Source organism: Lycium barbarum, chromosome 1 (assembly GCF_019175385.1).
Source record: "Lycium barbarum isolate Lr01 chromosome 1, ASM1917538v2, whole genome shotgun sequence".
Taxonomy (NCBI): Eukaryota; Viridiplantae; Streptophyta; class Magnoliopsida; order Solanales; family Solanaceae; genus Lycium; species Lycium barbarum.
Window position 1 is genome coordinate 135492446 of NC_083337.1, and position 12953 is coordinate 135505398.

Here is a 12953-nt window from a genome sequence, read left to right on the forward strand (position 1 = left end):
AATTGTAAGGACCCATTTGGTCGTTATAGTACTTTAACCCTTTTACCCCTGTTGACCCTTTGTGGAGGTCACCAGGTGAGTTTTAGTGTGACTTTTAGAAGTTTGATCCTTAATAAGTGAAATATGTTTTGACTCAAAGTTGACTTTTGGATAAACGGACTTTTTTTGAATTTTTGTCGATTCTGAGGGGTCTGGATGATCTATTGAGACTTGGTGGGATATTTGGTTCGGTTCGGTTCCTAAGACACTTGGGAGCATTTTGGGCTATGGGTCAAAAAGTTGATTTTAGGCCTTTGGGGGTTGACTTGGTAAAATAGACCTCCGTTGGGGATTCTGAGATCACAAGAGATTTCGTAATGTGCTTTTCAGTGTGTATGCATGTCTGTTTTGTATCTGGGAAGTTTCGGGAGATTGTCGGATTTCGGGGTTAAGCTTGTGAAAAAATAGAATTTTCTGGTGTCTGGTGTTCACTGTAGCGGCACCAGACTCGCGGTAGCGGTCCCGCTGTAGCGAGGACCGGCCACTATAGCGAGCTGGGATACTTTATGATGAGTTGCCAAAGCTCTCGAATCGTGCCTTAGCCCTTCCATAAAATAGTGCCCAATGATCTCTTTCGGCTGCATGTGATAAGTACTATCTCGCAAATAACCCTTGTACTTCTCTCATGCTTGTGGTAGAGATTCAGAGTATTTCTGAGTGAAGTTAGAAATTTTCCCTCTTATCTCCTTCGTTTTCCTAGATAAGAAAAACTTCTCGATGAACTTGCTTGATAATATCTGCCACGAAGTAATAGTGCCAGCAGGAAGATTCTGTAACCAATCCTTTGCTTCGCCAATCAATGAGAACAGAAACAAAGCCATCTTCATGTAACCGTCAGAGACATCTCTATAATGAAAATTTTCTCTCAACTCCACGAATGTCATCAAGTGCTTATGCGGGTCTTCATTAGGCTTACTCATAGACTAGCACGTATTTTCACTAGCCGCACTATTCCTTCTTTCGGCTCAAAGTTTCCATTGATATCAGGCTTGACAATAGCCTTAGCAGCATTTGTTAGACTAGGCCTAGAAAAAATCGACATTGGAACTCGGTTTTGTTGTGCCATCTCAACAACTCTTTCAACTTCCCTATTCTGGACTTCGTGTTGTCAACCAAACCCAGAGCACACTCGCTGTTTGCCAACTTTTTCTGCTTGTGTAGGGTCCTTTCAATTTCTGGGTGAAAGTCAGCTAATGCTTTTCCTTGACTTTGAGTATTTGGCATAAACGAGAGAATTCACCTGAGGAGCACAAGTCAACCAAAGAACCAGAGTAAAAACTTGAATAGAAATTAAAATTTCAAACTAGAAAAATGATAAATTTTTCTAAGTCCCCGGCAAAATTATTGGATCCGATTTGCCTACTGTTCAAATTGTTGGATATTGCATATCTGTTGTACTCTTCAGTAGTGGATGGTCTTGGACTCAGAAACCACACATGTAAATAACATCAGCTCAGATTTTGCAAACACGATTCATTTAGTTATCTCTATTTTCTCCATACTTGCATGTTTTTAATAGCTGAAACAGAAATATTTGTGCTCTATATCACCAAATTTTTCATTTGTTTCAATAATTATGAGCAAATAAGTAAGTTTCTCGTTGTATTTCATGTTTATCTATTTTTAAATGGATCTCACTTTGTTCAGTGCGATGGTGAATGGAATCACGATGAATCAGCAAGCAGAGTAGCATGTGTTAGCTGCCGAAATGCCTTCACAATGGTCAATAACTGTCTATATGTTTTATAACCACGGCTTTCATATGTGCAGCTCTAGACTGTACAAGACTTACGACTTCCTTATTTTTGCTGGAACAAACATTTGGTTCGGGTTGCAAGCTTGACAATGTATGCTTTTGCCTTTTTTATTTTCAGTGATGGCTCATTGGGCAAGCAAGTAGATGTCAAAAATCGGGTAATGGTAATTTGTGCAATGTTCTTCTTGCTTTTTTTTTTTAGAGGGGGGGGGGGACTTTTAACACATTTTGGCTGCTCGGCCAAAATAATTACAACTCCTAACCAAATCTACACATAATGTATAAAATATGTATATTCTATCTATATTATATATTATATATAAAAAATATACATTTTCATTTCGGAAATAAAGAGCCAAGCTTTGTCTTGTATCGTCTCCGCTGCACTATTCTTTAGTGTATATATATATATATCTTTTTGGAAACCTATCTTCATTTGTCCGAGTTAGATATCAAAGTTGCAGCATTTTGCAGTTTAAAACAGGAAACCAGAGGAGTGATTCGTCTGACAACTTCTTGCACTTATTGGTTAAAGAAAGTCATTTACTATCAAGTAGCTAGCATTTATGTGTTAACAAGAGTCATAAATAACGTACCACAGGTTCGTATAGTGAGTTCGGAACCAACATGATCCAAAAAAAATGAAGCGAACCAAAATACCCCAAGAAAAAAATTTGGTACCAAAGTACCTTTAATGCAGTAATTTACTGCGTTATGAGACTTAACTGTAACGGCTCAGTTAAGTCCAATAACTTACTAAATTACTGCATCATGCTTTTTTTTTTTTTTTTACTAGTTCAATAACGTACTTTTTTTTATGCGGTTTGCAAAACCATCCAGTGTTTCCACCCTCTCTGACACTCTCCTTACACCCCCCCCCCCCCCCCCGGTGCCCGCGCCTCCACCCTCCCACTTTCACTTTAATCAATTTTCCAAAGTTTCTAGAGGCACTTCTTATATTATAATATTTTAATGTTAGTATTATAAACTAACATTATTTGATGGAAGTGTAATAGTTTATAAACTATATGTGTAAATTTTTTAATGTGTAAATTCTACTGAAAATTAAATGATATAAACTATTACAGTTTTAGATCTAGTCATGTACATGTATCTTTATACTCTTTAACAGTGGCGGAGCCAGGATTTTCATTCAGGGGTTCAAAAATTCTAAAAGGTAAATACACGAAGAAGTCAGGGGGTTCAACATCTACTATATATACATAACAAAATAATTTTAATTTTAAAAATACACTGTAATTTTTCGCCGAGGGTGAACCCCCTGGAGCCAATGTGGCTCCGCCCCTGCTCTTTAACATCAATAATTTCAATACATTACACAAAATTTAAAATATAATAATATTTTAATATTAGATTATATTACAGTTCTAGATTTTACGCTAAATCAATAAATAATTCGAATTCCCATATATTTAAATTTTTTGTATATAACGTTAAAATTTTCTCTATTTCAATTTATGTGAACCTATTACTATTTGGGGAGTCTTTGAGGTGGTTCTTTGACCATGCTTTCCTTATGTTTTTTCTAAAGTATTTGAATTATAAATTATGATGACTTATAGTACTTTTTATGTAGTTTCTAAATATATAAATTTTATTTTTACAAACTTGAAAAATCTATGGCAAAATTTAAGATCAAAGTTATAAATTTTGACCCTCGTACTCCGAAAAGGTTCACATGAATTAAAACGGATATTTTAAATTTTGTGTAATGTATTGTTATTATTGATGTTAAATAATATAAAGATACATGATTAAATCTAAAACTGTAATAGTTTATACTCATTTAATTTATCTTTTAGGTTGGCACAAGATAAATGACTTGATCAAATATTATCACAAAAATCTATGGAACAATATTTTTACTATTCGAATTACTCCTTTCCCAAAAATTATGATTGCATTTTCACGTCGTATTTTAATGTGTAAATTCTACTTAAAATTTCATCTTGATGTTTATGGAGAAAGTACAAAGATGAAAACTAATATTGAAATGAAAGTTTTAAGCACGCTGTTACTTTTTCTTCTATGAAAAGATTTTGTAAGTGCTTATTTTGATTTTTATGCTTAAAAAGCAGACATGTAAAAATTAAAAGAAAAAAAGAAAAAGCAAGCATAATATAAGAAGTGGCTCTAGAAACTTTAGAAAATTGGTTAAGTGAAAGGGGGGGAAGGGTGGGGGGGTAAGGAGAGTGTCATAGAAGAGGTTGGAGCAAAACGCATAAAAAAAGTGCGTTATTGAACTTGCTAAAAAAAAAAAAATAGAATCACGCAGTAATTTACTGCTTTATTGGACTTAACTGGGTCGTTACAGTTAAGTCTAATAACGCAGTAAATTACTGCATTAAAAGTACTTTGGTATCACATTTGTTTTCTTGAGGTATATTGGTTCACTTCATCTTTTTTTGGGTCATTTTGGTTCCATACTCTCGTGTATAGTTTCATTTGGCTCTTTTTTTTTATACAAAAATTAAAGACTAAATCAAAGTGTCTTTGTGCTATGATGTCCGCTTAAGCTACCTACGAATTAAGCACTTGTGTCTAATTTGAGCTTCGGACATTTACTGTTGTCTTCGTGATCAACGACGTACGGATGAGCCAATCTTCAAAATCTTTGGTATCTATATTACCACCAAGTTCATTACAGTAGATATATCACCAAGAGAAATGAAATGCTAAAGTTCTACTATCATAATTATTTTCTAAATGTGACAGGTTCCTGTTATCATCTACTTATTTAGCTTCATCACGTCCATCCTGCTCCAGGTTCTCCTTATAACCAAACTCTTCACTTCAAGAAAGTAAGGATACGTGACATTTAATTCATGACCTTTGAAATAAATGTTGGAGAAAAAGGATGTTCTCAACATTTATAAGACAATGTCAATATGTCATACAAACAGCAACATTTGGTACAAAAATGTCATAAAAACTACATTTGATACAGAATACATTTACTGCAAATCCAATATATATCGACGATGACTCATGTTGTCGCTTAAGGATTCTTATTAGGGAAAAGGGGCAAAAATACTCCTCTACTTTGTTTTGATGGGTAAAAATATCCTCCCTTACAATTTTGGGTCATTTATGTCCCTGCCGTTATGAAAGTCAACAAATATACTCTTCATTTAACGGAAATCCCCAAATTGATTCAAATAACTCGATTTCATAAAAAATAACTCAGTCTCCTATTTTATCCGCTCCGATCCACCTTCTAAAATAACTCATTCTTCTTCTCTGAGAAAATCTGGCGAACCAGCCATATCCAACGAACCACGGAATCGATGAACTACCACGGAGAAGGAGACAGTGTTGTCGATTTACATTGCTAGTGAAGATGGCGAGCGGTGCCTTCTCCTTTGTTTTTTGTGTTGCTGAATCATAGTCAAGAAATGTTTCCACCTCGAACAATTAAAATAGTTGAAAATCAGATTCGGAGTTGTGTCATACATGTCAAATACAAATATTTTCACAAAAGTGTTATTCACGACCTCAATATTATGATTTGGCATATCTGCCTAAGGAACCAACGCAACTCTTCCATCCATAGAGGGCAACCTGACCTGTGGTTTTCACACAAACCAATTTTACAAAACACTGCATAGTGTCCCATGACATAGATCTTTAGCGTCAAGCACAAGAGTGATGATACGATCTCTTATTCTTTTGTAATATATCATCTCTCTAAAGACACCACATCAAAATATCTGCATTCAATTTCTATAAGTTTCGAAAAAAACAGAGACGGCGCCGCTCGCCATCTTCACCAGCAATGTAAACCAACAATACTGTCTCTTTCTCCTTGGTAGTTCATTGATTTTGTGGCTCGCCGAATTTTCTCAAAGAAGAAGAATGGGTTATTTTAGAAGGTGGATTGGGGTGGGTAAAATAGGGGAGTAGGTTATTTTTTATGAAATCGGGATATTTGAATCAATTTGAAAATTTCCGTCAAATGAATGGTATATTTGTTAGCTTTCATAACTGCAGGCGGATAAATGACCCAAAATTGTAACGAAGGATATTTTTATTCATTAAAACAAAGTAGAGGGTTATTTTTTAACCTTTTCCCTTCTTATTAACGTAGATTGAGAACTCAAATCAATTCCAATCATGTTATACTCAGTTTTATTTTTATCGTATTGATATCATTTTACAAATCATATACTACATGACATAATATTGATATTATTTTATAAAAATGTGTACTACATGACTCGATATACACGTCGAATAATTCTACATGAAAGAATAAAGTACAATTTGTAACCGCATATAAATTATTGTATTATATACATGTAAAGATCAATGCATAAAATTTTATAAATACAGCATAGAGTGGTAAACAAACAATTCAATTTTAACCAAGTAATAAAGATGATACCAATTCAATTAACTGAATCAAGCTAACTATAATGATGACTGAAGTAAGAAATACATTTTTCTTCCCATAATTCAAATTTCGCCACCTAAGTATATCCTCTCAAATCATTCAGAAGTAATTTCCAGTATATTTATGCTTTGGAATGACAATAAATAAAGTTCAAGATCAAATAATTTCTAACATTGGCTTATAATTTGTTCAACATGTTCTTACATGGACAAATGTATTGACGATTCACTTTCAAGAACAATATCTATGTTCACAACAAAACTAATGACAAATGTCAGAACAAAAAATATACCAACAATATAGCTATAAAAAAGTATTCCCTCCGTTTCAAATTATGTAAACCTTTTCGGAGTATGAGGGTCAAACGTTATAACTTTGTCCATAAATTTTGACATAGATTTTGCAAGTTTAATTTGTAAAACTAAAATTTTTATATTTAGAAACTACATAATAAAGTACTATAAATCATGGTAATTTATAATTCAAATAATTTAGAAAAATTTTAAGGAAAATGTGGTCAAAGAACCAACTCGTAGACTTCCCAAATAGTAATAAAGTTCACATAATTAAATTAGAACAGAGGGAGTATTAATTAGGTGAGACATGACCATATCACATGTTTGAACCAAATAACATCAAAATATCTCACTACACATTGTACTTACATAACTAATATTCAACTTAGTCAGATCAAACTACACTTAATCATTTTATTTTCAACAATCAAATAGGTCAAATATGCTCACCATTCATCAATTTTAGCTTGAATTCCCGCCTTCAAATTTAGTGTAACTCATCACACATAAATATGATATTATTTACACCATTTATAAACGTTTGGACTTATTTAGAAATAGATACATATGCAACGCACGTATCGAGAAACTAGTGTAAATTACATGTCAGAAAGTAAATTTGCGATATTTCTAAGTGGCGTCATACGACATTTATATAATGTCATCGTATGTCGAATTTCTCGTAGTCTTATGTGTTTTTGCACTGGCTCGGCTTTCTATTTTATGCGTCCTAAAATATGTTTTTTGGTTCTTATTACAGAAGCTCAAATGGAACAGCCGACGATCACAGACTTTCTTTTCTGCAGGAGGCCTTCTATGGCTATTTTGTGGTGCTGGAGTACTCTCTCTACCAATTAATATGAACGGCTTTATGTACGTTTTGTCATATTCATTGGCATTTCAAACGCTTTTGATGATGGTATGATATCGGTTCTTATTATAACCATTCGCATTTTGAAGCATGGTTCGTGTTCTATGTCTAATGATTCGGGGTGATAAAATTAGCCCATGAAAACTTTATCGTCCAACTTGCCCAAGTTTGAGCAGCTCACTTATTGGCTCGGTCCATTTTGACTCGCCTAATTCAGCCCATCTAAAAATTTGGCTGATATATAGTCCAAATTAACTCATGAGAAACCTTGTCGAAATATTTTTAAAAAGACATCATTTTTGTTTGATATGCTAAATATAGCCATAATAAAGAAAAAGTTTTATTAGGTACTTAAAAAATTATCAAAGAACAAACAAAAGAAATTAAAATCTAGTAAAAATTAGGGAGGTTGGGTTATGACCCAATTTTTAGCCCATTTCCACACCAATGACCCGCCCATTTATTAAATCAGTGCATTTTAACCTGTCCAAATTCAGCCTAACCTCGCCCATTTGACAGCCTTATCTAAGATCTCCAGTAGAGACTTTTGAAACCACTTAGCGTAGGCATCAATGCATCATATAAACATACTTGAGGATGGACTAATGCTTCTCTCTAGTTTACCTTCCTTATCTCTGAAGTGACAAATTTTCATGGTATTTCTAATTGTTTGTACAAGTACTAATATTTATTAGCTAAAACAAATTTGAAAAATAAAACATGCATCCGAAATCTATGTTATGTAAGTACACTAAAGCGAGGAAGTAAAGGTGGATTGAGGAGATGAACTTTAATTTATGGGTTCGGGATCCTTGGACAGTGACCTTAAGTGCTTGTTATTGGATTTGGATTTTAATTAATATTTGTAATTAAAAATATATAATTTCGCAAAAGCTACAATTTTAATTGTTTCTTTTCTTTATTGATAATAGGGGACTGCAGTAGGAATGAAAAGTGAGCTAGTTGATAAAGATGTTGATGGATCTGCTTTTGTTAATTTGTTTATGGATCATTGGGCTTTATGGAGAAAGTTTTATCTGGCATAGCACTGTATCTCCTTCAATCATATGAAAGTAAGCATCCACACAAAATATTTGCCCTTCAACTTCCAATCAATTCACCTAGTAACTTTCTTTTAACAAAAAATGTATTTGCTCAAAAGAATCGTGGAACAGCAATTCCCTTTTGATCAATGTTTATGGTCTGAATTATGTTAATATTCAACCTCTTTCATCACCATTCCACGTCTTTAAACTTGGTTCTCTATAGCCTTGCTCAGTTTCCCAGGCAGAGGCGGACCTAGGATTTGAGCGCAACGGGAGCACCATTATCTTTAATGTGCTAATTATTAGCGACAAAGTTAGGCGTGCGACTCTTAAAAAACTTATCGATTACAATAGCAAAGTACAAACTTCAATATTATCAAATATTAATTCGGTAGTAATATAATAAAAGTACATCATCAACTCATACTTGAACTCGACAAGTTTTCATTTGAAAAATAAAAACAAACATGACTTTTCAAGACCTTAAGTTGATTGTACAAAATCCCAAATTTAAGAATATGACAAGATTTTAGGGCTCACTATAAGATAATACAATTTTTAATTAAATTAAATCTATAAATTTATTTATTCCTCAATCCCTAGTAATTAAATACTATTATGTACTTATATAATAAGTTGTTACATCTCGTAGTTTTGTACGTGAAATCTATTAGGCATTAGTTGTTTTAAGTGTAGACCTGGAGGACTTCCTAGGATATGTCATATTATATGCACTTATCTCATGGTTACGAGGGTTTAAGTTCATATAATAAGCTACGGAAGGATTGGAGGGCAAGTGGATCAAGGAAATTAAGTTTGTTGGATTTTATAGAAAAATATGAGGGGCAATTTTGGTCCAACTTTGAGAAAGAATATCTTTTAGTATATGAGGAGTTTTGAAGTAAAGCGAAAGCCTAAATTGAAGTTCATGAAGTCTAGTTTCCAACGCAATAATCCGCTCGTCGATACGACGTCGGAGTAGAGAATTATGGCTGTTACAAGTTAGGCGGGCAGAGAAGGGGACTGCACTGCGCGAACGCATAGTGTCGCGCGCTGCTACAGTGCCCACCGACTCTAACCCACTATATAAGGGGCAAAACCCCCATTTTTCTCCATAATAATTCCCTAAAAAGCTCTAGAAAGTTCAGCTAGCATATGCGAGCTCATATATCACATAAAAGTGAGGATTTTGAGTAAATTTCAAGTTACGGAGTATTAATCGAGGTCTGGACAATGTGTAGTCGCGATTATAGTTTCGTTTTGTGTTGGAGTTAGCTTGGAAACAAAGTAAATATTGAATATCCTCTTATTCTAGAAAGGATAAGGTATGAATCTCTCTTTCTTAACATTGATTTAGGAATAATTACGAGAATAAGGGTTATAGATTGTTGTGTTAGCGTTGTTGGCGTATGGATTGATATTTGAAGATAGTTTGGATGTAATTGTACATATTTATCTTGTAGAATATTGATAATATTGTTGTTGATGTTGTTGGTATTGTTTGGGAGTTGTTTTGGTATTTGAAGGAAGTAGATAATATAGGGGAGATGTTGCCCAAATTTTCGTAACCCAAACTAGTATTTGATAACTAGTACGACTGAGTTAATGGGAAGTATGATGAAAGTATGATTAAAGGTGTACTTCTCGCCATATAGGTTCAAGTGAAGGGCAAACATTGGAATAAAGGATCCCTTAAGTGGTGGCTTGAAGAATAAGGTATGTAAGGTGTTCGTTTCTCTCTCTTCCCTTGGCACGAATCCAACTAGAGCATGGGCATGAACGTTCCATAATGAATCACTCCATTCTTGTGTCATGTAGCTTAAATCTTAATGTCTTAATTATTTGATTGATTCTTGGTATGTCACCATGTTTATCGTCATTAAGTTACTTCTTTGGATTCGATACGAATTTCCATAATTTATTTGGAGGTCACCGACCTTATGTCTCTCTGATTGAGTAATGGCTTCTAATGGGCTCTCATGCATGCTAGTTATATTATGCATTTATACATATGATGATTATGGATCGGGCCGTACGTTCCTCAGCACTAACATATGATGATTATGGATCGGGTTGTACGTTCCTCGACACTAATATATATGGATCGGGCTGTACGTTCCACAGCACTAAGGGATCCTTTATTCCAATGTTCGCCCTTCACTTAAACCTATATGGCGAGTAGTACATTTTTAATCATACTTTCATCATGCTTCCCATTAACTCACTCGTACTAGTTATCAAATACTAGTTTGGATTACGAATAATTGGGCAGCATCTCCCATATATTATCTACTTCCTTCAAATACCAAAAATTTCATATATATATATATATATATATATATGTCCTCATTTTCATATGATTCTGGAATATGCATGCATTCCATAACTCACGTTCTCTGATGATAGGTTACTTTTATTTTCTTTGTACTTCCGCTTTACTCATGCTATTGCATCCCGCCTTACATACTCAGTACTTTTATCCGTACTGACATCCCCTAGCACGGGACGCTGCATTTCGTGCTGCAGGCCCTGACAGAGTTATTGGAGAGCAACCGCAGTAGGACTCTCAGCTTCAGAGGTGTCAGCAAGTGCCACTACTCCGGACTTGCTATCTTTTGGTACTTTTCTGCTAGTGTAAGACATGTTCTTATGTACACTCTTAGAGGCTCATAGACACAGTAGGGCATGTAAATATTATGTATGGCCTTGTCGGACTTATTTTGAGCTCTTGATACTTTTCTGATAGCCTTGCCTGCTTTGTGATACTCGCGATGTTGTAGCGAACTTGTCGATTCACATATGAATATATATGTTGGATTATTGGATATTTCTATGTTGAGCCTTTTCTACGTGCAGGTGTTCTTTGAATTAGGGTATATAATACTCAAAGTAACTATTAAGTTAGGTGCTCCCGGCCTATGAGTCGGAGCTCGTCATACCCCTCGGTGGGGTGTGACATAAGTAATCTATATTAATCACCAAAGGAGTTTCTTTTTGCTTATTTACGTCGGGAAAAGATGAGTGGCAAGTGAGAAAAGATCTTTCGAAATTTGGGACTTTTGGGGGGGGGATTTAGTGAAAAAGTAAAATGGTGGGGAGGGAGCTAAATAATAAGAACATTAAAAAAAAAAAAAAAAAAAAAACTGCATTAACATAGGCTTGTATAACAGTTTACTGCACAATTTTTTTTTTTTTAAATAATGGTAGGAGCCGGGATTTGAACTCGAGTCACGACCAGTGAGCATCAACACAGGGGCGCTCCTACCAACTGAACTACTTTTGCAAATATATTTGAGTGGTCCTTCTAAATATATGATAGTTTTTCAATGTATATATATATATATATATATGTATATTGAATTTTTTCCAATGTTACAGGAGGAATGTGTCCCCCACTCTTCAAGATGAGTCCGCCCCTGTTCCCAGGCATAAATCTTTCAGGTGTGGCCCAAACTTTGGTTAAGGATGTTAATTGAGAGTCATGTAACATTCCAAATTAGGAAGAACACAAATTTAAAAATTGAGGCAAAAAAAATTAAATATGGGAATATTAGGTTACAATTACAAATAATCAACGTGTCTTAGCAGTAAAATGAGATATGAAAGATGAGATGGCAATTATTCTGCAGTTGCTTCAAATCTAAATCAAGTTCCGAATAGTTTGTACAACAACTAAGCAGTGTTTTTGCTAAAGCTTATCAATGTTGAAGACAAGTTATTTTGGATAAACTAGATAGGAAGACGGTACAAACTTGCCCCTGAAGTATGCGAGAGATTCAAATTTACCCTTTATTTTAAAAAAAAATTAATCCTTAATTGTGTGACACGTGGTATTACCGGCTGCTAATCTTCCACCATTTAAAATAAGGGAAAATTTGTTTCATCTCACATAGTTCATTGTAAAAGTTAAATGAGATCTAACGTCAAATGTTAGTATACATATATAATAACACCTCACTATAGTAGCCATAAATTTTCATAAAAACGTTGTCACTATAAGAGGTTTGACTATATTTATAAAAGCATATCATCAAGAATAAAATAAGATGTTTATCTAAATATATCATTCCCTTTAAAATAGATTATAATATAAAACCAAATAAAAATTGTCAATATATTATTATTATTATTTATTTATATATATTAATATTATATATAAGGGACTATAAAAGGGCTTTTGTAGTCCTCACAAAACTTTCTCAAAAAATGTCAACCTTTTGAATTAATTACCTCTAGGTCCTAATCTTATTTTTTAAAGTCAAATTTATTTTTTGTTCTTATGGTTTACTTTTTAAAAGCTATCGACCATTCTGCCTTATTTATCTATTTTCTATCCGGTATTCAGTACTCGCATGCCTAATCTAGATTCGCGTCGCATATGGCCCAATCGGGGGAAGCGCTCCTTACCAATGATCTTTTCATACTCAGGCTCGAACCCGAGACCCCTGATTAAGCGAGGAACAACTCCATCCACTGCACTTTATTTTCCTTATTGCTTTCTTATATTGATCTTATCTATTAACCTAAAAAC

General features: G+C 34.0%; 1 protein-coding gene across 1 annotated transcript; it reads left to right on the forward strand.

The window, feature by feature from the left end:
* Positions 1-1666: 1666 nt before the first annotated feature.
* LOC132614622 (uncharacterized) lies at positions 1667-8565 on the forward strand. The gene is given in 7 exon segments (XM_060329120.1): positions 1667-1725; positions 2270-2396; positions 4368-4433; positions 4532-4582; positions 7266-7424; positions 8309-8365; positions 8368-8565. Coding segments are annotated over 7 exon segments (717 nt in total).
* The last annotated feature ends 4388 nt before the right edge of the window (positions 8566-12953 follow it).